Source organism: Crotalus tigris, unplaced genomic scaffold (assembly GCF_016545835.1).
Source record: "Crotalus tigris isolate CLP2741 ecotype Arizona unplaced genomic scaffold, ASM1654583v1 scf7180000024514.4999324561:1519799, whole genome shotgun sequence".
In the NCBI taxonomy this organism is placed as follows: Eukaryota; Metazoa; Chordata; class Lepidosauria; order Squamata; family Viperidae; genus Crotalus; species Crotalus tigris.
This window is the reverse complement of record NW_024100687.1, coordinates 1,167,489-1,194,232: the sequence shown is the minus strand read 5'-3', so window position 1 is coordinate 1,194,232 and position 26,744 is coordinate 1,167,489. Positions and strand designations below refer to the sequence as shown.

Genomic DNA, 26,744 nt, shown 5'->3' with positions numbered 1-26,744 from the left:
AACATATCTACACTCTTTTTTTTCTGATTCATTAATTCCATTTGGGAGAAAAGGAAGATTTCATTTCATCTCTCACAATGAAAAGTTGATTCCAAATGAGGCTGACAATTGTTTTAAAAAAAGATCATTAAAAGACAAGACTTTCCTTTATATGATGAGTATTAATTCAGGTAGCATCCATTAGCCTTCAGCTCACTTGCAGATATTTTTTAAATATTTAAAATTAAGTGCCAGTATGTATTTTTCAGCCAGTCAAAAAATGCTGGGTCCTTTGTAAAGTTATTCAGAGAAAAGCAAAAATAGCATTTCAGAATTCTCCGCCAAGTTAGAATTACTTTCTATCAATTACTTTGGAAAAGAAGGAATTCTCCAACAACTTCTCAAATGCAAAATATTACTGATGGAATAGCTCACTGGAGGAGTTGTCTTGCCATGTCTTTTGCGGGGGAATTACAGGTGGCTCCTGACTTATGACCACAACTGAACTCAAAATTTCTGTTGCTAAGTGAAACATTTATTAAATGAATTTTGCCCCATTTTACGACCTTTCTTGCCACAGGTGTTAAGTGAATCACTGCAGCTGTTAAGTTAGTAACACGGTTGTTAAGTGAATCTGGCCTCCCCATTGATTTTGCTTATCAGAAGATCACAAAAGGTGATCACATGACCTTGGGACACAGTAATTGTCATCAGTATAGACCAGCTGCCAAGCATCTGAATTTAATCGTGTAACCATGGGGGGGGGGAGTTGCAATGGTTGTAAGTGTGAAAAATGGTCATAATAAGTAACCTCGAATGGTCACTAAATGAGCTGTTGTAAGTTGAGGACTACCTGTAATGAAAATATGGGAAGTGAGAGAGGCTGTAGGTGGTTGAACATTCCCATAATGTTATTGGAGGTGGTCAGAACAAAATACAAGAATATCATCTGTCACCCCTGAGAATTTCTCTGAAATTCTTTGTTCCTTTGGGAGACAGATGTTTCTTGCCATCAAGTTTCTAAATTGGGTGAGAACAAGTACAGAAGAAGAAAGGATCCAAAGTAAATGTGCTGGACCCACACGCTAGTCCAAGAGGGCTTCTTTTTGTCACTGGACACCAAGACACAGTACAAGTGGACTCTCAGTTATAAAAGATCCAGTTGTGTGAATGCTTAGAAGGGACTGGTCCTTCTAAGCAGAGAACCTCTAATTTGTGGACCACAAGCCTGTAAAATCATGAGACAGGCACAAGAGTTTCTTGTATCGTGATGGCATGCTTTTGCCAGATGACTCATTTGATATAACTACCCCCACCTCTATGTCGATGTCGATGCTCTGGACCCATTTGGACCTTTGCCAAGGTTTATCATCTAGGTATTACTGATGATGCAATAAGAAGAGGCCTGCTTACCAAAACTAATTCCAATGATGGGGATTATGAAAGAATATAGCCAAGAGGGATATCGTTTAGAGCTGTTTCACATGAGTCAGTATCACCCGTGGCTTTGCAAGCTGTCAGGGCAGAATTTTTCCAGTCCTACCTGACAATGCCATGGATTGAATTTGAGATCTGCAAGATTTCCATATTTGTTTTCAGTTTTGCCCTAGAACTTGGAAGCCAATTAGTGAAATTTCATGATCTATAAGCTCCTTGAAAACAGTGCAGTAATTACTAGGATGTATTAATCAAGACCATATTTTGCCAGATTAACTTTTTCTCATTTATAGAACTGATAAGTTCTAAACAGATTATGGGCACATGGTAAGCATAATAAAACTTGATTTTAGCAGTGCATTCAAAATTAAATGGGATAGCCAATGCTGTAGAACAGCGGCTCCCAATCTTTTGGGCACCAGGGACTGGTTCCTTGGAAAGAGGTTTTTTCCGTGGAATGGAGGGGGTGTAGTTTCACGTGCTGCCTGCATTCCGCAGGTGGGGTTTTGCTCGTTTGCACAGCCCTGTTTCTGGCATGCCACAGACCAGTGCCGGTGCACAGACCAGGGATTTGGGACCCTTGCTGTAGAAGGCAAAAATAAAATATGAAACAATATTAAAAAGTTAGAGAAATGGGCTGAAACTTGAAGAAAGATATTTAATACAGACCTCTTAAGGAACAAAGGTTAAGTATGCATATTATAGGATGAATGATATTTAATTCAGAGTATTTGTGAAAATTATATGGACACTGAGAGCTTATGTACCGGAGTCAAATTCCTTGTATGTCCAATTACATTTGGCCAATAAAGTGTTCTGTTCTGATCATAGCTGATTGCAAACCAAATGCAAACCAGTAGTGAGATACAACTGCAAAAAAAAGGCAAATGCAGTTTTAGGTTGCATCAAGAGAAACTTTAAACTATCTCTGAACTGTAATTTCTGAAGAATAAACAATAGAGCTGAGTTGCTTGCCATCTTGTTCTGGTGATCGGTTTCTTGAAGGCATCTGGCTGGCCACTGCAAGCAGCAAAATGTTAACTAGATAATCTTTCTGTGGGGCTACGAGGAAATGATACTCAGCACTTCTGAAGTACAACAGCAGGGAAGAAGTTGGACTAGACCAGGAGTAGGCAACATTGGCTCTTTTATGACTCGTGGACTTCAACTCCCAGAATTCCTGAGCTAGCATGGCTGGCTCAGGAATTCTGGGAGTTGAAGTCCACAAGTCATAAAAGAGCCAAGGTTGCCTACCCCTGGACTAGACACTAGAGCAATGTTTCTCATCCTTAGCAACTTTAAGATGTGTGGACCTTAACTCCCAGAATTCCTCAACCAGACCTGGCTGTGGAAACTATGCCAACTGAGGAATTCTGGGAGTTGAAGTCCACACATCTTAAAAGTTACTAAGGATGAGAAACACTGGGCTAGAGTAACATCTAGAATTTGATCCAGTGGACCTCTTTCTCTGCTGCAATATTTTCCAACCTAAAGGCAGCATTTCGCCATGTTATTTTGAAAACTGAACTGGAAAGCATTCCTTTTCAATTTGTGGCTCTCCAGGGGCTTATGAAAACTACAATTCTCAGCTGCTCCAGATTCAAGATTTCTGGGAGGCAACTGGTGGCTTGCAGGCTCTCTCTCTGTAGCCTTAAAAAAATGCCATTAATGTACCTAGGAGTTTCCCTCCCACGGGATTCCTTTTTAATCCATAATGCTGCCATGGTTTGATGCCTTCCTTTTATGGGCAGCATTCCATACCTATGATCTTTTTTTGAAAAAAAAAAGTTCTTTTTTTCCAATTCTGCTATAATTAGATGATAAATCTAATCCAAGTGTCTCAGTTTATGATGTCACAACAGATTCCTCTGAAGTGACGGATGGGTGTTCAAGACTGGAAAAAGGTTTTGCTTTGGGATTTCTACAGCATTTTTTAAGGCATCAGAGCACTCAGTTTTGCTGGAAAGCAGGGAACTGTTCACTAGAATGAACATACATTTCTGTAGAACTTCTCAGAAAATAGAAGCAAGGATCCATAAGGTAGGCCCTACTGGATCCCTCAGTATGTGCTGTCCAGAAGACAGTTATAAAGGCAAATATAAAAACTACTTAAAATACTCAAAACATAGTGAGTCCATTAAGTTACACATTTAGTAGCCAGTAGTAAATCAACTTACCTCCATAAATTTGCTGTGCCATGCTGCAACTTTTGATTGTGGGGCAACAGTTTGATACCCTTCTTCTCTAGAAGGGGGTGTTAGGAACCTGGCATACATAATATTGATAATACAGTGGTAGCTTGGTACTCAACTGCTTTGAAACTCATCAAATTTGGTACTCAACGCATTTGGAGATGAAAATTTTGTCCCAGTACTCATTGCTGGTTTCATACTCAACGCACAAGCTGGAACTTGTTGGTGTTGGCTGTTGTGTGACTTACTACATTATTCCTTATGAGAAAAATTTGTTTGGAACTCGTTGTCTATGGACATTCTCAGTCATACAGGTCATGGTTGTTCCAAAGATGCTTTTTCAAAAGGCAACTGGACTTTGTTTTTCTTTGAGTATATTTGGTACTCATCATTTTTGGTACTCATTGTGCCTCCTGGAATCAATTAATCCTGAGTACCAAGGTATCACTGTACTGTGTTTCTCAGAGAGTTTGACATCTCATGACATCTTGAGATGATGTCTTAACATCTTACTGTTGACTTTAGCTCCATATTCAGTTAATATTTGCCCTGGCATAAAAGTGAAAAGAGTTTTCAAAGAGTATGATCCAAAAAGCAATAGCTGTGTGGTGTGGGAATGCTCAAATTCCATTAGAGAACCCTTAATTCACTCTAAGATTGCAAAGAAGAAGCACACGTATACATCCTAGTTTCTTCCAGAACTTTTCCAGAAGAAAAGAAAGATATTCTTGTACAGACTAGGTCTGTATTGTACCATTCAGGCTGTATTCTGTTTCAGGAAAAGAGACATCGAGATGAAGCAACGAGTTCCAACAGTTCTCCTTTATTACAAACACCAACAGAACAGATTTTAAAAATGGTGCGGCCCCCTTTTATAGCCCCCCTGCACAATACCTTGCTGGCCAATCATTGCAAAGGATCTTTTCCTGCCGTGCGTGTGCATACAAGTCTGGGAGCAGCCTTTCTCGTCCCGGGCCCGGGCATCCACATGGTCTGCCCGGGCCAATTGCTGCAGCCTGTGCCTGCCGTCCCAGGACATAACACCCCTCCCCCCTTGGCTAAAATAATAAGGCACACTTATTATTTTAAATACTCCAACACTCCATTACATTGCTTACATTGCATCTATATATACACAACACTACAGTCTTGCTACCGCCATTACTTAACCCAGACTACTAGGCCTGCCCATGAACTGACAAGGACCGTACATAGTCTTGTAAGTATTTGGGTGGACCTCTGGCCCGCCCTGATCTTCTCATGGCCGGTGTGTGTGCCTGGCCTGCCAGCTCACCTGCCAGGCTAGGCAGACCAGGACTTTGTTGCCCCAAAGACCCAGGGGACTCACCCAGCTGCTGACTGGCTGGATCTGCTAAATCCAAGCCAGGATTCCTTGGGGGGATGGAATTCCCCAAGTCTACAATGGACTCCACTTGGGAGCACTGTCCCTCAAGTCTAGACCAGCAGCTGGAGTGGCCTGAGTGCCAGAGGCTGGAGCTGCCTCCATGGTAAACCCCCTTTCTGCGAACTCCCTGTTTGGAGCAATAGCTGAAGCCTGGGGATGTTGGAGAGACCGTGGTCCACAATCATAATTGTGGTCCTCCTCCCCCCCCCCCCCGAGAGCAGAGCCAGAAGCAGAAGAGTTGCTGGGAAACCTCCCGTGCAGTTGGTCAATGTGACGTCGGATCACACGACCATCGTCCAAGGCTACTTCGTATAACAGTGGCCCAGAGAACTTGCATACCACTGCTGTGATCCAGAGATGTCCTGGTCCATAGTTCCTTGCCCAGACCGGATCGCCCACTTGTAGTCTCCTAAGTACCTGCGGCTGTGACACCTGTGAAGCCACCTGGTCTGGGTGCAATCTGTCCAGTTTTGTGATGAGGCGGCGACCCCAGCGGAGTTCAGCTGGGCTCTTTCCAGTAGCTGTGCAAGGTGTGGTGCGGTGGCAAAGAAGAAAGTCCACTAACCTGTGATGCCAGGTCCCATGAGTGATCCTCTTTAAGGCATCTTTGGCTGTGTGCACCATTCATTCAGCCTGGCCATTGGAAGCTGGATGGAACGGTGCAGATGTGGCATGCCGGATCATGTTGGCCTGGAGCAACACCTTGAACTCAATTGACGTGAATTGGGGCCCGTTGTCGGAGACAAGGACATCTGGAAGTCCATGTGCAGCGAAGATCCCTCTCAGCACCTGGATGGTCCTAGCAGTGGTAGCAGAGGAGACAGGCATGACCTCTAGCCACTTCGAATGGCTGTCCACAAGAATTAAGAAGAATTGCCCCTGAAAGGGCCCAGCGTAGTCGATATGGACCCTCAACCATGGGGTATGAGTCTCCTCCCACCTATGAACTGGGGCCTGGGGCATCTCCGGCCTTGACTGTTGACAAACAGTGCACCCGTGGACCTGGGCCTTGACATCTTTGTCGAGCCCAGGCCACCAAAGATGGCTGCGTGCTAACACCTTCATCCGGACTATTCCCGCATGTCCCTCATGCAGAGACTGCAGGACTCTAGTCTTCAATGAGGGTGGGATTACTACCCGGCTACCCTATAGGACACACCCCTTGAAGGTGTAAATCTTGTGCTTCCTCTGCCAGAAGCTCTGAAATTCTGAGCCTGGACATGTGTCAGGCCATCCAGACAACGCCCAGGTCAGCACGCGTGTTAGCGTGTGATCGGTAGCTGTTTCTGCAGCCACTGAGGGGAGATTCAGGCAAGTCCTGAATAGATAGGATGCGGTTGGCAGGTGCTGGATCTGCCTCTATCTGCTGTAATGGCAACCTGCTGAGACCATCTGCATGACCCATTTCTTTGCCTGGCTTGTGAGCCAGTGTATGGTCATATGCAGACAGGAAGATAGACCACCTAGCATTCGTGGGGATATTATGTGTGGGGTTTGTTTGTTCATTGTGAACAACCCCAGCAGTGGCTTATGGTCTGTAAAGACCGTGAAGTGGTGGCCATATATGAAGTCATGGAACTTCTTTATGCCAGCCACTATGGCTAAGGCTTCCTTATCTGTGCATAATTGCGTTCAGCTGATGATAGGGTTCTAGAGTAGTATGCTATTGGGACTTGCATTCCATCAGCCTTCAAGTGACTTAACACAGCCCCAATCCCATAAGGGGACGCATCACAGGCGATGCCCACTGGCAAGTTCTCATTGAAGTGCGCGAGGACCGCATTTGAAGAGAGCAAGGCCTTGACCTCTTTGAAGCTCTTTTCATGTGCTTGTGTCCACTGCCAAGGGGCCTGTTTGTTCAAGAGCCAGTGTAACGGCTCAGCCACTGCAGCCTTGTGAGGAAGGAATGAGTGATAAAAACTTAGCAGTCCCAGAAAGGCCTGAAGTTTGCCCTTGGATTTGGGACTTGGGGCCTGCTGAATTGCTTGCAGCTTGGATTCAGCAGGGTGGATGCCTTGAGCATCAATGTGGAATCCTAGAAACTCCGTGGAGGTAACCCCGATCTTGCATTTGTCTTGCTTAAGCTTCAGCCCCGCTTGGCAGAAACGTAGCAAAACAGCTCTCAGCCTTTCAGCTAAATTGTCAGCTGAGTCCCCAGCAATGAGGACATCACCAAATTACGGGCAAACACCAGGGATATTTTGGAGCATTTGCTCCATTACACTCTGGAAGATGCCAGGGGCCATGTTTATTCCAAATTACAATCTTTTTACCTTGAATGCCCCCCTGTGAGTCACTATAGTTTGGACCTCGGCCGTTTCCTCAACAACTGGCAATTGTTGATAGGCCTGAGCCAGGTCAAGCTAGCAAAGATCTGCCCCCCTTTGAGGGAGGCTAAAATGTGACTGACCGCTGGTACTGGATACAAATGCTGCTGCAGCGCTTTGTTAGGTGTGCACTTGTAGTCCACACAGATTTGGAGTTCACCATTGGCCTTCAGTGGCGTAACTATGGGCGTTTCCCATGGACTACTGTCCAAAGGCTCTAAGATACCCTGCTGAATCAGTTTATCCAGTTCTGCATCTATTTTACCCTTTAAGGCAGTGGTTCTCAACTTGTGGGTTGGGACCCCATTTGGGATCGAATGACCATTTCATGGGGGTCGCCAAACAATGCAGTCCACCATTTTTTCCCCTTTTCCTTAGCTATCCTACTCCCTTTTATTCTATTGGCTTTTGAAAGCCAATAGAATAGACTCTCTTGAATAGAGTCTAATTCTATTGGCTTTCAAAAGCCAATAGGAATTGTCCAGGCTGTCTTTGCCCTGCTGAGCTCGCCAAAAGTCCCATTCTGCAAACAGTGCTGCAAGTTGTCTGCAGCGAAGGCGAGCTGTCTGGAAGTTTCCACCCCTCCCTGCTGAGCAACTACTAAAAATGTAAGTAAAAGAGGGCCAGGGGTGGGAGGTGGGAGGCCAGTGGGCGCAGGGAGGGTTGCTGGTGCGTGTGGGACCTGGCGGGTGCCTTACCTCCCTTGGGCTGGGCCAGCTGGTGGCCCAGCTGGTGGTCGGCCTGCGCCATCTCTGCCACTTGTCAGCTACACCTTGGCCGGTGCAGGAGGCGGCACCATGCATGCGCGGCGCTCCTGGGCAGGGAAAGTCCTTGACTTACGACCGGTTGGGTAGTCCTCGACCTACAATCGGTTGGGGTCGCGGCATTAAAAAGGTTGAGAACCAATGCTTTAAGGCAAAGGGCACCCTATGTGGCTTGATTCTAATGTGGGCTATGGCTGGGTCTAGCCTCAGAGAAATAGGAGGGCCTTTGTAAGAGCCAAGTTCTAGACTAAACACATCTGCAATCTCCTTGCAGACCCCAGCCAGGCCATTGTTTGCACGCTGTGTGTTCCAGTCACCTGAATTCCTAGGGCCTCAAACCAGTCAAATCCAATGAGACTCGTATGGTCTCCCCAACCACAACTACATCCAGTAGCCCCTCAAAATTCTTATGCTGCACCTTGAGTGTGGTCTCCCCCCTCACGTTGACTCTGGAATTTTGGAAATGTGTGAGGATGAGGTTTGATGGCCTGAGTTTAACCCATAGGCTACTTCTGCTGCAGACCTTGCTAAAGGTGTCTAGGGAGATGATCGATAGAGTGGACCCAGTGTCCAGCTCCATTGACAAGGGGACCCCTTGCAACTTCACGTGAATGTGAAGCTTCTTCCTAAGTGGTCTGTGGACCCCTGTTCTAAAAACGCTCCTATGTGACACGCAGAAGCCCACCCTATTCTTGCTGGGGACCCTGGTACCTTTCTGAGGCAATTCTTCTGGGTAACATTCTTCTGGCGACCCAAAAGACGGAGGCAATGTGGCCTTGCCTCCCACAGGTCCTGCAGATGGTGGAGCAAAAATGGCAGTCTGCGCGGCGATGTCGGCCTCCATACCCGAGGCACCGAGGGGATGATGCTGGCTGGGCCTTCCCTCTGTGAGGCCTTCTCCCTGGAGTCTGATGCAGCCAGTCCATTTCCAATTCTGGATCCTGTTCGGATTCTTCGTGAGCAACCTCTTGATGGACAGTGGCTGGAATTTGAGGGGGCTTGGTGAGCCGCAAGGCCTTCACAGCTCCGCCTGCTGCTTCTTCGGCTGAAACTTCCCTCAGGGCATCTTGGAATGTGAGGCCTTCCTTCGCGAAGAGCTTCTGCTGCAACTCCCAGCTTTGCAGGCCACAGACCAGCCGATCTCTCAGTCTCTCCTCCAAGTCTTTGCATTCGCAAGGCCTACTGCTTGCCGTAAGGCTGCAACAAACTCTGCTGCAGAGTCACCAAGCCTCTGGTCCCTCTGCTCGAACGTGTGTCGCCAGGCAATCACTGAGAGCTTGGGTTCAAAATGCTCTTCAAGTCTGTGTAGGTGATTGATTACAGTGGTGCTGGGGCGACTAGATTCTCTGCAATCTCAAAGGTCTCTTGCCCCCCCACACACAGCAGCGTGGCAGCTTTGAGGTCATCTTCGTGAATTTGATTCACCCAAAGGTAGTTCTCCACCCGGCCCACGTACAAGCGCCAGCATTCTGGGTGAGCTGTTTCAAATTCTGAAAGCTGGCCTATCTTTGCCATCGTTTCAGCCCAGGAACTTAGTCCACGCCTCCTGCTGCAAGGATTGAGAAGGGGCCCCCTTTTCTGAGCTCACCTCCAGCATCTCTGTGCTGGCAGGCTGAGTCGATCTCCAGGCGCCACACTTCTCCGAGCTGCAAGCCCCCCTGTGGTGAGTCAGCTTGGCTTCTTAATATGTTTGCCTTGCAGGCATCCCACCTTCGTCGCCAATACTCTGTTTCAGGAAAAGAGGCATCGAGACGAAGCAACAAGTTCCAACAGTTCTCTTTTATTGCAAACACCAACAAAACAGATTTTAAAAATGGTGCGGCCCCCTTTTATAGTCCCCTTGCACAATACCTTGCTGGCCAATCATTGCACATTCCCACCATGCATGTGCACGCAAGGCTGGGAGCAGCCTTTCTTGTCCCGGGCATCCACATGATCTGCCCGGGCCAATCACTGCAGCCTGTGCCTGCCAGCCCAGGACATAACAGGCTGATATACCAATATAGGTAGTCCTCAACCTACAACCACATGGAGATTAAGTGATCCATGCCCAATTTTACAACTTTTTTGCCACAGTTTTAAGCAAATCACTGCAGCTATTAAGAGATTCACATGGTTGTTAAGAAATTGGGTTTTCCCCATTAACTTTGCTTGTTAGAAGTCATCTGGGAAGATCCCAAATGGTGATCATGTGCCCTGAGATGTTGCAACTGTTGTAAATACATGCAATTTGCCAAGTGCCTGAATTTTGATCAGCTAACTATGGGGATGCTGCAACAGTCGTAGCAATAGCACTTAAACTTATATACTACTTCATAGTGCTTTACAGTACTGAGTGATTTATAATGTCAGCATATTGCCCCCAATAATCTGGGTCCTCATTTTACTGACCTTGGAAGAATGGAAGGCTGAGTCAACTTCGAGCCTGTCAGGATCAAACTCGACTGTGGGCAGAGTTAGCCTGCAATACTGCATTCTAACCACTCTGCCACCATGGCTCTTAAGTGAAAAGACCAGTTGTAAGTCACTATTTTCATTGCCATTATAACTTTGAATTGCTAAATGAATGATTGCAAGTCAAAGACTACCTGTATCTACATGGTCTGCAATGATTTTCCCATGCTCTTTTCTGTGAGTGACCATCCATTGAAATTATGACTGTGTTATTTATGACAGTAGCGCTTTGTCTCCAGTAAACCATTATGATGTTATTGTTATTGAACCTCCATAAGTTTAATACATTTTTAAAGACATCATAAAAAGGTAAGGGATGGGGTCACAGCTATTCTGCAGAGTTCATTTAGCATAATTGCACAGTTTCTTATGTGTAGACAATCTCAGTTGCTTTCATTAAGGATATTGCTATCATTATTTGAGGTTAGGTCTGGTTGCTCCCTCCTCCTCTTCCCTTCCACTATTTTAAATTCCCACTAATGCTCCTCAGAGGTATTTCAAATGATGTTCATCATCATTAATCTAGGCAGTCATAATCCAAACATACTTACCTACATACATCGCTATTTCTTTTTAGAATGTTCTGTAGAGTACAGGAATGGAGTGATAAATAAGGCAAAGGAATGAGAGTCATAAGATTTTAAAAAGAAAAAGAAACACAATCATCATCTTCATGCACCATACTTATCCATATTATCTTTCACTTTTGTAATGAATTCGTTCCCTTTATTATTGACTTGCCTCCAGAGGCTGTGGGTGCTCCAGCACTGGAGGTTTTTAAGAAAAGATGAGACACCCATTTGTCGGAAATGGTGTAGGGTTTCCTGCCTTAGCAGGGGGTTTGGATTAGAAGATCTCCAAGGTCCCTTCCGAATCTGTTATTCTGTTATTTGACTTCTCTGACATTCCAAGACATAATCGTCCATTTGGTATAGTCCTTACCAGATTGGCTCCGAGATATGGACCTCCATTGTCCATCATGATCTTGATCCATTCTGGGTTTTCACAGTGGAATAGAGAAAGTGTATCTCTGCAACCTTCTCCACCACCAGTGAAAACAGGACCCAGAGCTTGGCCAGTAGGCCACAAATGCAGCCAAAACTCAGTTTTACAAGCTAGCATTTTTCATATGGAAGACAGCATATTGTTATTTATATGCCACCAACTTGGAGGTGACGCTTGTGAGACTCACTAAACCACTGAGAAGTCTAAAAAATTTTGCTATGCCACTTTTCTGTTGGCTGGGGATATGGTGGGGGGAGGGTGTCAAGAAGTCAAGATAGGAATTCAACTGTGCATTTGAAGCCTCGCCTCTTTTTTATTTGTCGCTCTGATTTTTTGACTTGTCCTCTCAATCTATAATTAGTTCCATACTAATACTAATACTAAGTTGGAAGGGGCCTTGGAGGTCATCTAGTCCAACCCCCTGCTCAGGCAGGAAACCCTATACCATTTCAGACAAATGGCTATCCAGTCTCTTCTTGAAAACTTCCAGTGGTGGAGCATTCACAGCTTCTGGAGGCAGGTTGTTCTACTGATTAATTGTTCTAACTGTCAGGAAGTTTCTCCTTAGTTCTAGGTTGCTTCTCTCCTTGATTAGTTTCCATCTGTTGCTTCTTGTCCTGCCTTCAGGCGCTTTGGAGAATAGCTTGACTTCTCTTCTTTGTGGCAACCCCTGAGATATTGGAACACTGCTCTCATGTCCCCCCTCGTCCTTCTCTTCATTAAACTAGACCAGACATGTCAAACTTGCTATGTCACATGATACCGTGTGATGTATCGGAACTTTTTCCCCATTGCCGGCAATGGGATGGGCGCAGTGTCCTCGTGACGCGTCTGGCCCATGGGCCGGCGGTTTGACATCCTTGAACTAGACATAATCAATTCCTACAACCGTTCTTCATATGTTTTAGCCTCCAGTCCCCTAATCATCTTTGTTACTCTTCTCTGCACTCTCTCTAGACTTGTAACAGAGCCTGGAATTACGGTCATAAGTCATGCCAGTCATTAAATGGGGCATCACATGACCAACCTGAATTTCCAATATTTTATGGCAGTCATTAAGCAGGCATTGTGGCCATTAAGTAAACATGATTATTGTTAAGTGAACACTACTGTCCATAACGGATGTTTTTTGCCCAAAACCAGAAGTAAGCATTGGTTTCCAGCAAAAAAGGCATAAATTATGGCCATGTGACTGCAGGATGCTGCACATAGCTGTAAATAGCAATAACAATAGCACTTAGACTTATATACTGCTCCATAGTGCTTTACAGCCCTCTCTGAATGGTTTACAGAGCCGGCATATCACCCCCAACAATCTGGGTCCTCATTTTACCGATCTCAGAAGGATGGAAAGCCAAGTCAACCTTGAGCTGGTCAGGATCGAACTCCTGGCAGTGGACAGAGTCAGCCTGCAGTACTGAATTCTAACCAAATGCAAGCCAGTTGCAAAGTACCCAAAATTCAAACATGTGAATGTGGGATGTGGGGTGCCAGCAGCCGTCACAACTTTCAATCCATGTCATAAGTAGCTTTTTTTGGAGTCCATCATAACTTGACATGGTAACTAAACAAGTAGTTGTTAAGCAAGGACTATCTCTATATATAGATGTCCCTATATTAATTAAAACAATAAAAGTGGTTCAGAAGGCAATTTAATTTAAAATGGGAAACATCTAAAAAAATAAAACATGAAAAAATACCAGTTTATAAGCAATAATATGAATGCTTAAAGCAGGGATGATGGGATCATCCAAGAGGTTGATTATTATTATTCATAGACTATTAATTAAAGTTGTATTTATTAACTTATTTGCATATAATAAATAAACAATCTATAACAAAATCTGAGTAGGAAGGGACCTTGGAAGTCTTCTAGTCCAACCCTTGCTCAGGCAGGAGACCCTATAATATTTCATGAAGTATTTCATGAAGTATGAGACCCTAAATTATTTTATGCTATACTTCATGAAGGGGGTTAATAAGATGTAGAGTTTGGAGACTTCTGGTTTAAAGCAATAGGTTAGTGAGGTATAGTGGTTGCCCTGCCTGGCAAATAACGCAGAATTCCAGATTCAAACAATCAAAAGACTTCCTGGGAAACTTCTTACCAGTTGCATTCTTTCTTTAACCGTTATCATAGGAGTGTTTTTTTGAGCTTGTTGGGAGAAAGGTAGAATATCTATTAATAGCAAAGATAGCACAAGAGGGAGCAAGATTGTACAGTCTTGATGCCAATAGTTAACAGATATGGTTTCTTTTGATTTCCACCCATCTGACATCGATGTGATAAGAAGCAGCTGCTGATGCCAATCTCCCAGACTTGGAAGGTTCATACTTTTATCATTCAAATGCAGAAGCAAAGCAGTGGTTTATCAGGTGCAAGTATAAATAATGTTTGCTTGTAGCTAATCAGAACCAAGAACATGCTTTTTAACACAGTGTTTGTAATTGGGAACTGTAGTTGCAGGAGAAGACCTTCTGTTATGCAGAATAAAATGGAAGGCAACAGATTTCTATATCATGAAAAGAACACTGCTTTTAAGTATGAAATTTTTTACTGTCATATACAGGTCTGTGAGATTTTCTGCATCAGAGGTTAGGTGATTTGGGGGAACTGTAAGGGCAGGGAGACTTTGTTTCTCCAAGCTCAAATCAGAAAACTATCTTGGATTAGCCTTGGATTCTTGCCATCCCAAGGCAACCAGTTTGGCCATACCCAACCAATTAAAGGTGACAGACTGCAGATTTTGTGTCAATGATTCTGATCCATTTGGAGTTGTGTTCAGTAGGGCACTATTGATCCTAGTTGTCACAGCCATTGGGGGAGAGGCATCTTCATGACCTTCTGTAAAATCTTCTTTCAAGTTTACTTTTTTTCCATTAGATCTGGCTCATTTTCTTTGAACCAAAAGAGTCAGGTACTGAGAGGCAGATTAGACTAATATTATAATGCACTATATTACAGCCATCTGAATTCTGGGTAGAGGTCAAGCAGTCGGGTCTATGATTGGACCAAACAATGAGAAACACAAAGTATGAACGACGGATATTCCCTCCTCACCAACCACGAAGGAACTCTGAAGCACGTCCTTCCCACTCTTCGTCTGGTTCCTACCAATGTGGCATGCTACTCAAAAGCACATTCCTGCACTGAGATAGGTGTGCATTTTTATTTTAATTAAAATAAGCATTACCAAATACTATCTTTACATTACAGCTAGCATATTTAGAATGATTGCAATGCACTCAATATTAATAAAGCAGCTCTCATATTTAGGATTATTGCAATCCATTTAATATTAATAAAACAAATTCTTTACCCTCTTTAATTCAAAAGCAATGCCCAAAACTTGTCTATCATTCCAGTATCTATACATACTTCGGTTACTACAGTGAAAACTGAGAGATTTACTTCACAGTAAGGAACCAAGTAAAATCTTGCCTATGTAAGTTGAAGTCCTGATAATTTCTAACTCAACCAGGAAGCTGAAAAGTCAAGAAGGTAGTCTGAAGTACCACTATATGATTCAATAGCGGAAGGAAGGAAGGAAGGAAGGAAGGAAGGAAGGAAGGAAGGAAGGAAGGAAGGAAGGAAGAAAGAAAGAAAGAAAGAAAGAAAGAAAGAAAGAAAGAAAGAAAGAAAGAAAGGTTTTTGTGGGGAAAAAAGATAATGCAGAAGGGAAGGGGAAGGAAACAAGGATCTTACCATAATGAATGTCTTCTCTTTATCTGGCAACCTAACCACCAACTGACCAAATGTCTATCGTGTTTTTATATATAGCATTATTCTGGAGTAAAAATATGCCCACTCCAAGTTTAGACAATAGATGCAAGATTAGAGAGGATTGCAATTGGATCTCAGTGCCATTCCACACATATCCTGCTTGTTGGGAGTTTTGTTTTCCTCAAATTAACTCAGCATGTAAGTAGAACAGGAAAGCTGAGACCACAGGGAGAGAGTGAGGCTGAAAATCTTTTCCAGGTGCACCAATCCTTTTGGTATTTTTTAACCACCCGGATTTCCCAGAACAGAAGGATTATCACAGGACACTAAGATAAAATAACAGAGGACACTAAGTGAAATGGGATTATTTTAAACTATGAATCTATACATTCTGGCAGGTAGATTGGATCTAGAATTAATCATATTTTACTGCCATTAAATTAATGAGGCAAAAATTAAATTCTGTGTCAAGTCAGTCATGACTGCTATGGACTACCTGCAGGTCCCTGCAGGATTTTTTTGGGCAATGTTCTTGGCAGTGGTTGCCATTGCCTGCTTCCTAGGGTTGAGAGAGATTCACTGGCCCAAAGTCACTCAGCTGGCTTCATGCCAAATGATCTCCTGTTTTCTAGCCTGGTAATAAAAGAGCCAAGATTGCCTACCCCTGCACTACACCAAACTGGCATTCAGCAAGTCAAAGGTCTGAATAATTTTAACTAGCTACAATCAAGTATCAATATTTTACAATGTTCACATAAGTTGGGGCATTCTGGAAGTAAAGTCTCCCGTATTAAATTGTCAAGGTTGAGAAACACTGGTCTAATCGTCCCAGGAGAACACTAGATTCATTCCATAATAGTCTTTTGAACAAATCTAAGATCCGCTTGTTCAATTATTTTAGAAAAGAAAATCTAATGTTTTAATGTCAGTGTATTCTATTGCTTTCTGTCACACCTTTATTATGCTTTCTGATGGGTTTCATACAAAGATTCCATCTGACCAAGTTATAATCAAACAGCATGCTCGCCCAAGAGTTGATGGATTTCCAATCCCATCCTCCCTCACTATTTTTATTTATTTAATTTAAAATAAATAAAAAATATTTATTTTTATTTATTTGAATCTGCCTTTATTATATTTACAAATTATGTGGAAAAACTGAGGCCCATGGGTCAAATATAGTCCTTTTCAGTTTCTCATTCCAAATTGCTATGATTAATTTTGTCCTGCTTTGTTCACAATTACAGAACTCCTGGGCACCACATTGTATAAGCTGGGGAACAAAATTACAGGTAGTCCTTGACTTACAACCCCAAATGAGTCCAAAATTTTCATTGCTAAGTGAAACAGCTATTAAGTGAGTTTTGCCTCATTTTTCACGCCTTTTAATTGCCGCAGTTGTCAAACGAATCACTGCGGCTATTAAAGTGAATTTGGCTTCCCTGTCAACTTCGCTTGTCAGAAAGTCACAAAAGGTGTTCACATGACCCCGGAACATGCAACCATTGTAAACATGAGCCAGTTGTGAGGTGTCCAAATTTTGATCACTTCTAACAGCCACTAAATGAATGGTTGTAAATCAAGGACAACCTGTATTTGAATGAAAAGCATTTTTCCCTCCCATTTCTGCTTAATTATGCATTGGCCACATGTACTGCTGGAATGCAAAACCCGAGTCCTGTCAAGCTTGAGCTAGCTTTGCTGGTGCAAGAATTATTGCTTCTTAGCTTGCCAACCAACATGGGGGAGGATGGGGAATTAGAATGCAGGCTACAAAGATAAAGAAGGCAGACCATAAGAATTAAGGACGATTTACCAGGTGTCTGGTCCAACTCAGAGACATTTTCTTATAACAATATAATTGCACCTAATTGGGCAACGTGACCTATTCATGAATGGGAGGGGAAATTCTATTCTTTTGCTATAGGGGAGGGGTGTCAAACTGCCAGCCCACTGGCCGGATGCATATAGCAAAACCACACCCACCCCATTGCTGGCAATGGCAAAAAAGTCATGATACATCACTACACATCATGTGACGTTGCGAGTTTGACACCCCTGCTATAGGGGTTTGGGATGGGGTTTGCTAGAGTTGGTTTTGCTTTCATATGTGTCGAAATGATGTACTCAATAAAGTTTACATTAAGAAATCGGAATATCTTGAAGGTGTTTGCTTGGTTGGGTTCACCAGTTGGAACCTTGATAGTGAAGACAACGTGGGCATTGATAAAGAAAAGATTTGAACCTCTGATACAATCTAGAGCTTCTTCTGCTAAATTTTAATCTGGGACATCCTCACAAGAAACACATGTAAAAAGATGCAGATCTTCGATTATACACTCGAAGGGTGTATAGCTGGGCTTTTTTGACCCGCCCCCAGGAAATGGACTGGATTGTGATTTTATAATTTTGATCATATAGAAGAGGTTTAAAATTTATTGTATGTATGAGAAATACATATTATCTATATTTAATAAATGGATTATATCTTTTAAATCCATCTCCATGTTCTATTGGCTCCTTCTTTAAAGTGTGTCTCCCAGTCAAATAAAAAATGAATATTCCTGTACCTAAAGAATCTTATATGTGTAATAGTGAGAAATAATTTAACTGGATTTTGATTCCTGTTTAGTTCTAAAATCTCCACAGTGGAAATTCTGTTGGTAAAACATTTTGCCTTTCACCATCTGGATACTTCACACAGCTAACTCCAAGTCTGAACATAGAAGTACCAAAGAAGGAGAAATGAGAATTTTTAAAATACCTATAAAAAGGGAAGGCATATGTTTATTTAATCTACCCTTCCCTAAGAATATCCATCATTCAACCTGCTAATTAGAAGGAGAGCTGATTTAGCAAATAATTGCCATATCAGACCAAGTGGAGGAAGAAGACAAAAAAATGCACAAAGATAAAAGGCTCTGAATATTTACTTGAAATATCATCTTCCTAATTTCAGGTTTCAGGATTTGTTCTGTTATAACAGAATAACAGAAAAATGGAGTTGGAAGGGATCTTGCAAGTCTTCGAGTTCAACTACTGCTCAAATAGAAAACCTTATTTTTCTCCAATATTGGGCTTTTCTTGTCCCCAGCAGATTTCCATGTTCATACAAGAAAAATAATTCTGAAAAATTTAATTGACAATGAGTAATTAATGCTGCTCTCTAATTCCTATGAACTTTCTTACATGAAGAAATATGATTATTTCATATTTTTTTAAGATGTTATATCCTGCTTATATTTAACAGAGCTGTGTGTGTGTGTGTGTGTGTGTGTGTGTGTATTTAAAATCCCATGGATTGACTTTTGAAAGTATTTGTTTAATATCTATCATTCTAATTTAATTAAACTCAGAGAAATTTTATTCAGTCTTCCAAGTTTAGCATTTTGTGGAAATTTTGTGATTTCCTCTTCTATTTGTGTTACAGCTACTATAATAATGCATTTTATGTAATTTTACTTATTATTAATAAATGCTATTACTATTTACGTATTACTAATAATTACAGGTCTACATATTTTATGGTTGTTTTCTGGCCCAAAGGATAACAAAGGATTTTTTAAAAATCTGCACTTTCAAGAGGATCAAAATTCTGATTTTTGATTGCAAAGTGGTAGACAAATCACATGAATAAGTAATTCACCACCAACATAAGGCAAGGTGTATTGAGAAAGAGTCAATCACTTAGTGAAGTTCTATGACTGAGGGAGGATTAGAATCTGGGTCTCCTCATTGCTAGTCTAAGAACTTAACCACAAAAACTATTTCTTAGTTTTATATCTTGCCTTGTGTCCAGGAGCTCAAAATGATGTATCCAACTTAACCCAATTTCACTGAGGAAGCATTTGAGATAAATGCTAGATGTCTTCCTAGTTCTCCCTACTATCAGTCCAACTTTTTAAAACTACACCAATGTTTTTCAGCCTTGGCAATTTTAAGATAGGTGGACTTCAATTCCCAGGATTCCCCAGCCAGCTGTGTCATCGCCATTTTGAAATGTTTGAGCTAAATAAGATTCAGTTCGGAATGGAAACATAATCAATGGCTGAAAGCAAGAATGCTCTAGTCTAGTGCACCGTTTCTCAACCTTGGCAACTTTAAAATAGGCGGAATTCAATTTCCAGAATTCCCCAACCAGCATAGAATTCTGGGAGTTGAAGTCCGCCTATCTTAAAGTTGCCATGATTGAGGAACACTGCACTACACCATTTAGAATGGTAGTTTAGGACACTGGAAAAAATGAATGAGACATTCCCTTTCTAATAGAAACACACACACACACACACACACACACACACACACACACACACACACACACCACCTGAAGAAACTGGCAAGGATAGGCCTAACAGATTCTGCATTCCACCACTGCAACTGCCTTGACAACTTGGTTGCAAGTGCCCAGCAATGAATTCTTGCTTTGTGATTGTCTTTTTTGCTGTGGACCCAGAACTGCTGTATTTAACCTGACAAACACAGTGCTCCTTTTCAGCCTCCAAGCTCACTTCTGCTTATTTACACCTCATTACACTCCATCAGAAAAGATAATCTGTCAAAAATGGAAAACAAACTAATTTAAATAAGCACCAGGGAAGGGAATATAATCTGATGTGGCCTCAGTACAATGCCATGTTGGGTCAGAGCTTGAAATCCATTTACAATCACAAGCAGGCAGCTACAGGGAGAAAAATGCAGGATAACTAAACAACATACCTTAAGCAACAAACACACTGACCTGTATCCTACCTGAAATCTTGTGATCATTCTTTGATGACATTCTTACACACCAATAACCAATGGCCACATAATCCTAAAATGCTCCTCATTTACATCCTGGAATAGAATATGATGGATCAAATACTCAACAGTGTAATAAAATCATCTCTAAAACAATGGTTTTACAAGCATCAGGAGCTAGATTCACATAGCACATTAAGTAAAACCAAATCATGTGTAGCGGAGTTGGGGTGAGAATGGGGCCAGCTAAGAGGCTTCGCAGGAGCCCTGCCGATTTGGCAGGAGGATGAGGAGGTCCTGCAGCTGCTATGGGTCTGGCAGTGGGGCATGGCTCGGAGGATGGAAGAAAAAGGAGGAGGAAACGGATAGAAGGCAGAAGAGAGAAGGCTTGGTGGAGTTTGCTGTTCTGAGCCAACTGATCGAAGAGAGAGTAAGAAGCTGGGGTTTTTGTGTTTGGTTTTTTTGCTTCATTACAGGCAAGTCGGATGAAAGGGGGAGGGATAGAGAGAGTGAGAGTAGTTGCTGGAGCTGCTTGCTTGAAGCAGACCAGGCAGGGAGGGATAGAGAGAGTGAGAGTAGTTGCTGGAGCTGTTTGGTGTAAGCAGGCCAGGGAGGGAGGGAGGGAGGGAGGGAGGGAGGGAGAGAGAGAGAGAGAGAGAGAGAGAGAGAGAGAGAGAGAGAGAGAGAGAGAGAGAGAGAGAGAGAGAATGGGAGTAGCTTGCCAGAGCTGTTTGCTTGAAGCAGGCTAGGTAGAGAGAGAGAGAGACGAGAGTGGTTGGTTGGAGCTGTTTTCTTGAAGCAGGCCAGGCAGAGAGAGGGGGGAAGGGGGAAAGGTGAAGTTGTATTGTTTCTTTCTCTTTTGTTGTGGGCAGGCCAGACAAAGAGAGGGAGAGGGGGTAGTTTGCGGAGTTTTAATTCCTTTCCCTCATTGGAGTAAGCTAGGCAGAGGGAGAGTTAGGAAAGAGTTTGACATATGTCTTTTAGTGGGAGGTAAGGTTTCTTTTTTATAGTATTAGCTGTGGGAGATAAAAAGGGATTACATGGAGTGAGGCCAGAGAGGGACAAGGAGAGTGGACAAGGGAGGCCTCTGCCAGTGCCTGAGATTGATTGCCATCATTCTAGGTAAGTTGTTGTCATCAAAGACTGGTTAACATCGTCCTGGGCAAGTTGACTGGCTACCATTATTTTAGGCAAGTTGCAGTCACCAGAGACTGATTAACATTGTTAAGGGCAAGTTGTTGTCATTAGAGACTGACTACCATTGTCTTAATCAAAGTTGTTGTCATCAGAGGCTGACTGTCATCGTTCTGAGCAGACTGCTGCTACTAGAGATGGACTACCATCTTCCCTGTAAGTTCTTATTGCCTGAGATCAACCACCATCATCCCAAGTGAGTCACCGTCAAGAGAGAGCGACCATTGCCGCCCCATGTGCGTAGCTGCCAATTGTGACTGAATACCACCATGTTACGTGTCCTGTTAGGCAGAGGCGCCAACGTGAGAGACCTCCTTGGGCTGGTGGCCACTTGGAGGGGAGGTCAGGAGGGCCCGGACTTAAGCGGTCCCTACAGGGATGACACTACACATGTTATGGCTTAACATGTTACATCACACACACACACACACACACACACACACACACACACACACAATGAGACATCTTCTTATCTTCAGAATTCCCTGTGGATTGAGTTTCATAAAAGCTTTGGTGGAAGTTTATTCTAATCCTGTTCTGAAAAAAAAATCTATCCGCAACACTAATTAAAATAGGGAGCCCTCATAGACTGTATTTTTTTTCTTATTAAAAGGAGGAAAACTACATAAAGATATAATGGCATGTGCTATAGCACATTGGATATTGATGTTTGAGGCAGATGACTGATATTGTCAAGAATTTATAGACTAAACAATATAATTTGCCCAAAAGAACCAAAGAGTAAACAATACTTTATAGGCATCCTTGTTTTGATGGACATTTTAGGTGGCTTCCAAGTGGAAAAAGTTATTAGTCCAATTATTTATATTAATTGGATTTCTACTTGGGTTTTTTGCTGCACTCAGATTGATAAAGAGAAAATAATAGAATGCAAACCAAATTGACTGACTATGTGACCTAATACAATGGTGGCAAATGTGAAAATGTCAATAATTCATATTAAAATCATCATTAAATGAATTCAGAATTCATTAAATTAAATTTAATTCATTAAATTAATTTAATTCAGAAGTTTAAAAAGATGTATCTTGACACACTTCCTGAAAAAAGAGAGTGGGAATCAGTTGCAAATTCTAATGGATTATGTTTCAGAGCTTTTTCCTTCTTGCTTAATAAAAGAATTTCCAGAAATGAAGAGTAAGTTTACAAAGTCCTCTCCTGCTTATCTTACAAACCATGCAGTTTGTAACAAGATCACTAGTCCTCTAACAGCCAGATACTAAGACCAAACAACAGTTCTGTTCCACTACCAAAGACCAGATCACTGGAATAAGTGCACACACAAATTCCTTAGCAATTGCTATTACAGTACTTGAGTTTTCTGGTCAGGTAACAAAGTCTGCTTTCTGACAGTTTATGGGGCACCTCTATGGTGGGACTGGAGTTTCACAATTATCAGGGACTTGATCAGATGCTGAACAATCACAGTGGAATCTCATCCAAAAGATATAGGATTGGTGATCTTCACACTGATTACTATTCTGTATTGGAGGTGGAGACAACATCGAAATTAACACAAGTAGCACTTGGAATGGTGTTTATCATGTCTATAATCGTAAGGCAGTTTACCAGTGAAATTGAAGTGGATTTTTGTTTGTTTGTTTTTCTGATTAAGAATAGGAACATCCTACTGTTGCTTCCTCTCTGCTTGATGACTGGGAAAAAGTTGTTGTTTTATCTCAGGGGTCTTCAAACTTGGCCCTTTTATGACTTGTGGACTTCAACTCCCAGAATTCCTCAGCCAGCGTGGCTGGCTGAGGAATTCTGGGAGTTGAAGTCCACAAGTCATAAAAGGGCCAAGTTTGAAGACCCCTGCTTTATCTGAATCAGTGGAATGTCCCTTTCCTTGTTTCTGCTCTTTCATGGAAATACATACTTTTATCTCTGGTGGTCATGACCAGTTATATTCACACCACATGCTAAACCAACTCATTTATCTGAGTTGAAGCTGCATTCACAATATCCCAAGCTTGGATGTTGCTCACACTAGTATGTTCAGTATATGGCGCGAAAACCAACGCTTGGTTAGTTCACTGTCCCACCCACACAAACCCAGAAAATGGTTTAATTCACTAACAAATGTAAGAGATTATAAGAATGCCATTTTGTAGTTTTGCACATGTGGGAAGTCAGCCCCTCTGGGGGGCTGTCTTCCCACATACATACACCTGTAAAGAAATGTGTTCAAAAGTGCCTCTTTGACCTTAATCTAGTCAATTGGGAAGTTATCTTGCAATCATCCCATGACAAAGAGTATCATGAACTTTCCTAGGGAGAAAACCTTCTGGATGAACCTTTCCTCACCCTCACCCTCCACCCCAAATCTCCGCCATTTGCATTTTGTATATTCTGAGGTGACATGGGATATAGTTTTACTGGGACTGGGGAATGGCAGTCATGCTCTTGTTAAACCTGGCAAACTGCCTCCCTTTTCCTCTCTTAATCTTTGGCGCAGATGTTGTGTTTATGCTTTGATCCTAAAAAATGTTCCAGGCAAACCACAAGTAACTTGATGCCAACCTTTAATAAGACTGAAAGTTCTATCAGATCCCTTTTATATGTGTAGGAGGAATCAATGAAATCAGATCCCTCCCCGTTTTGTTCCGCCGGACCACCATGTGAGATAGCAAAGCAACTATTTAGCAGCTGGCGGGTCTGTATTGTTATTTGCCAATATAAAGCTCTTTAGTCATTTTGACCTTAAAGGCAGCTGCACATTTCTACGGTCACCTCAATAGAAGTCCTAACATGGTCACACAGCCTGGGTGCTGGCACAATTACAGCTTTATCCCGATATAGAAGAAATCTCAGGACAAGAAAGTTTATTACAGATTTCTCCAAGCTTTCCCCAAATTGGCACTTTCCCGATAACTTGGGCTTCCATTGTTGTCTGGAAAGCCATTCCTTCCAACAACACAAAGATGGCCGCAGTCTTAAGCTGAAGCACTAGCTCAGATTTTATTCTGGGCATAAGGAAGGGATGCAATCAAAATTCTGGCTGCCCCAGATGTGTACCCAATACTATTCTCAGACTTGAGATGTGGATGCCCCAAACTGAGATGTTGACTTGGAACCTGATAATTAGATACTGAATAAAAAAAAAAAATCTTATTTTTTCCGACCAACTCTTTACTTCTTGTATTTACAGAGAAACATTTAACTGAGTTAGTATGCGGTAAGATGGGCAGCTAATAACTTTTACAAATAAATAAGTTTGCAGTAAGTCTTATGAAATCCAAATTAGATTTTTATGGCCTTTTAGCTGAGTTCCTTCTTATTTTGGATTATAATAAAACTACACATGTGTTCAGAGGATAAAGGATGTGGAATATTAATAGGAGGTCAGTAGCATCCCATAAAATAACAGAACCTGGATTCTAAGAGGACATGTTGGCTAAATGTTTGACATTTCTCACTTTTCTTACATAGAAGGATTTCAGTATAACATCCTGCCATTGGCATTTTTGCTGACTAGATCATTAAAAAAAACAAAAACCCTTTTACTTGAATAGAATTGTCCATGCAGTTCAAGAGAAATGAGAAGCAGCACTCACATAGTATTGTACTGTAATATTAAATTATAGATATCTAAAGGACTCATTTATTTCGCTATCATGCAACAACATCCTGGACAGGCAGATCTTTAGTATACTGTACAAAGTTTCTACTCCATGCTTCCAATTTCAATATCATGAATATTGTGGTCAATTTTTCTGTAGCAGCAGTTAAGACTTGCCATCAAATACTATACTCCTGATGACTATATTCTTTTATATCTTAATGTGTATGGATCATTGAGCACATTAATATTATATGTGCCATTTGCAGGGACCCACACTCACACAAACACATTTTACAACGGTTTTCCTGAAAACCAGCAGTTACTTCCAGTTTTCAGCAAAACCGCCCCCATAACCATCAATGAGTTTCTACAAATGCCATGTTCGCTTAATGACCCCTGTAAAAAGTTGTACAATTGGGTAGGTCATATGGCCCACCTGTTTTGCAACCATCATGATTTGTGATTGTAGGAGCCCTGATGGCACAGTGGTTAGAATGCAGTATTGCAGGCTAACTCTGTCCACAGCCTGAAGTTTGATCCTGACCGGTTCAAGGTTGACTCAGCCTTCCATCCTTCCAAGGTCAGTACAATGAGGACAGATAATGGTGGGGGCAATATGCTGACATTATAAAACATTACAGAGAATGCTGTAAAGGACTATGAGGTAGTATATAAGTCTAAGTGCTGTTGGCATTGTAATGGGCAGGCCCCATTACTGTTGTATGTTGAGGATTATATGTAGGCATTCCAAAATAGTTGATCAACTTGTCATTTATCTTTTCCAAAATTCTGGTCCATTTATGATTTTACATGGACATTTGCTTAACTGTTCTCCTACAAAAGGCTGCCTGACACTATTCTAGAACTGCTGACTAGATGGCTGATATAAGTGAATCAGGGTCTACCTATTAGAACAGCAGTTCTCAACCTGTGGGTTGGGACCCCATTTGGGGTCGAATGACCATTTCAGGGGGGTCACCAAACAATGCAGTCCACCATTTTTTCCCCTTTTCCTTAGCTGTGCTACTCCCTTTTATTCTATTGGCTTTTGAAAGCCAATAGAATAGACTCTCTTGAATAGAGTCTAATTCTATTGGCTTTCAAAAGCCAATAGGAATTGTCTAGGCTGTCTCTGCCCTGCTGAGCCTACCAAAAGTCCCATTCTGCAAACGGTGCTGCAAGTTGTCTGCAGCGAAGGCGAGCTGTCTGGAAGTTTCCACCCCTCCCTGCTGAGCAACTACTAAAAATGTAAGTAAAAGAGGGCCAGGGGTGGGAGGCGGGAGGCCGGCGGGCGCAGCAAGGGTTGCTGGTGCGTGTGGGGCCCGGCGGGTGCCTTACCTCCCTTGGGCTGGGCCAGCTGGTGGCCCAGCCGGTGGTCGGCCTGCGCCATCTCTGCCGCTTGCCAGGTACGCCTTGGCTGGCGCAGGGGGCGGCACCAAGCATTTGCGGCGCTCTCAGGCAGGGAAATCCTCGACTTACGACCGGTTGGGTAGTCCTCGACTTAGGACTGGTTGGGGTCGCGGCATTAAAAAGGTTGAGAACCACTGTATTAGAACAAAGATCTACTTACAATATTACAATTAAAATTGTAGCTAACCATTCAAAGTAATAACAACAACTAGAGGTTTGTATACTACGTGAGGTTTTTTTTAAATAGAACCTCCATTATTGCATAAAAGTTAGTGTCAAAATATTTGAGTAGCAACATACTTGTGAAGCATAATGCTAGAATTCAGAGATTTGACTGCTGTTTTTCCGAATCCGACTCTATTTTTAACTGTGAAAAAGGGGGTTAATAAATACATAAATAAACGATGTGTGACTGGTTTAATTGCCTCCTTTTTATTTTTTCTCTCTTTCTTTCATGGCTGTGTGATAATTATCAAGATGCTACAGACAACCAAGAATTAGCTTTTGGTCCTATAACTATCCTTCACTGA

General features: G+C 42.3%; 1 protein-coding gene across 2 annotated transcripts in view; it reads right to left on the bottom strand.

The window, feature by feature from the left end:
- Positions 1-26,744, bottom strand: part of MYL10 (myosin light chain 10) — a 106,462-nt gene that overhangs the window by 29,946 nt on the left and 49,772 nt on the right. Inside the window, exon 1 of one of the 2 annotated variants that reach the window (XM_039333975.1) lies at positions 15,270-15,339. The exons of the other annotated variant lie outside the window; for it this stretch is intronic. Within the exon in view, the coding sequence (XP_039189909.1) occupies positions 15,270-15,272 (3 nt within the window). The 5' untranslated portion in view covers positions 15,273-15,339. Of the gene's footprint in view, positions 1-15,269; positions 15,340-26,744 lie in introns of those variants that run through there. 2 annotated transcript variants of the gene reach the window in all.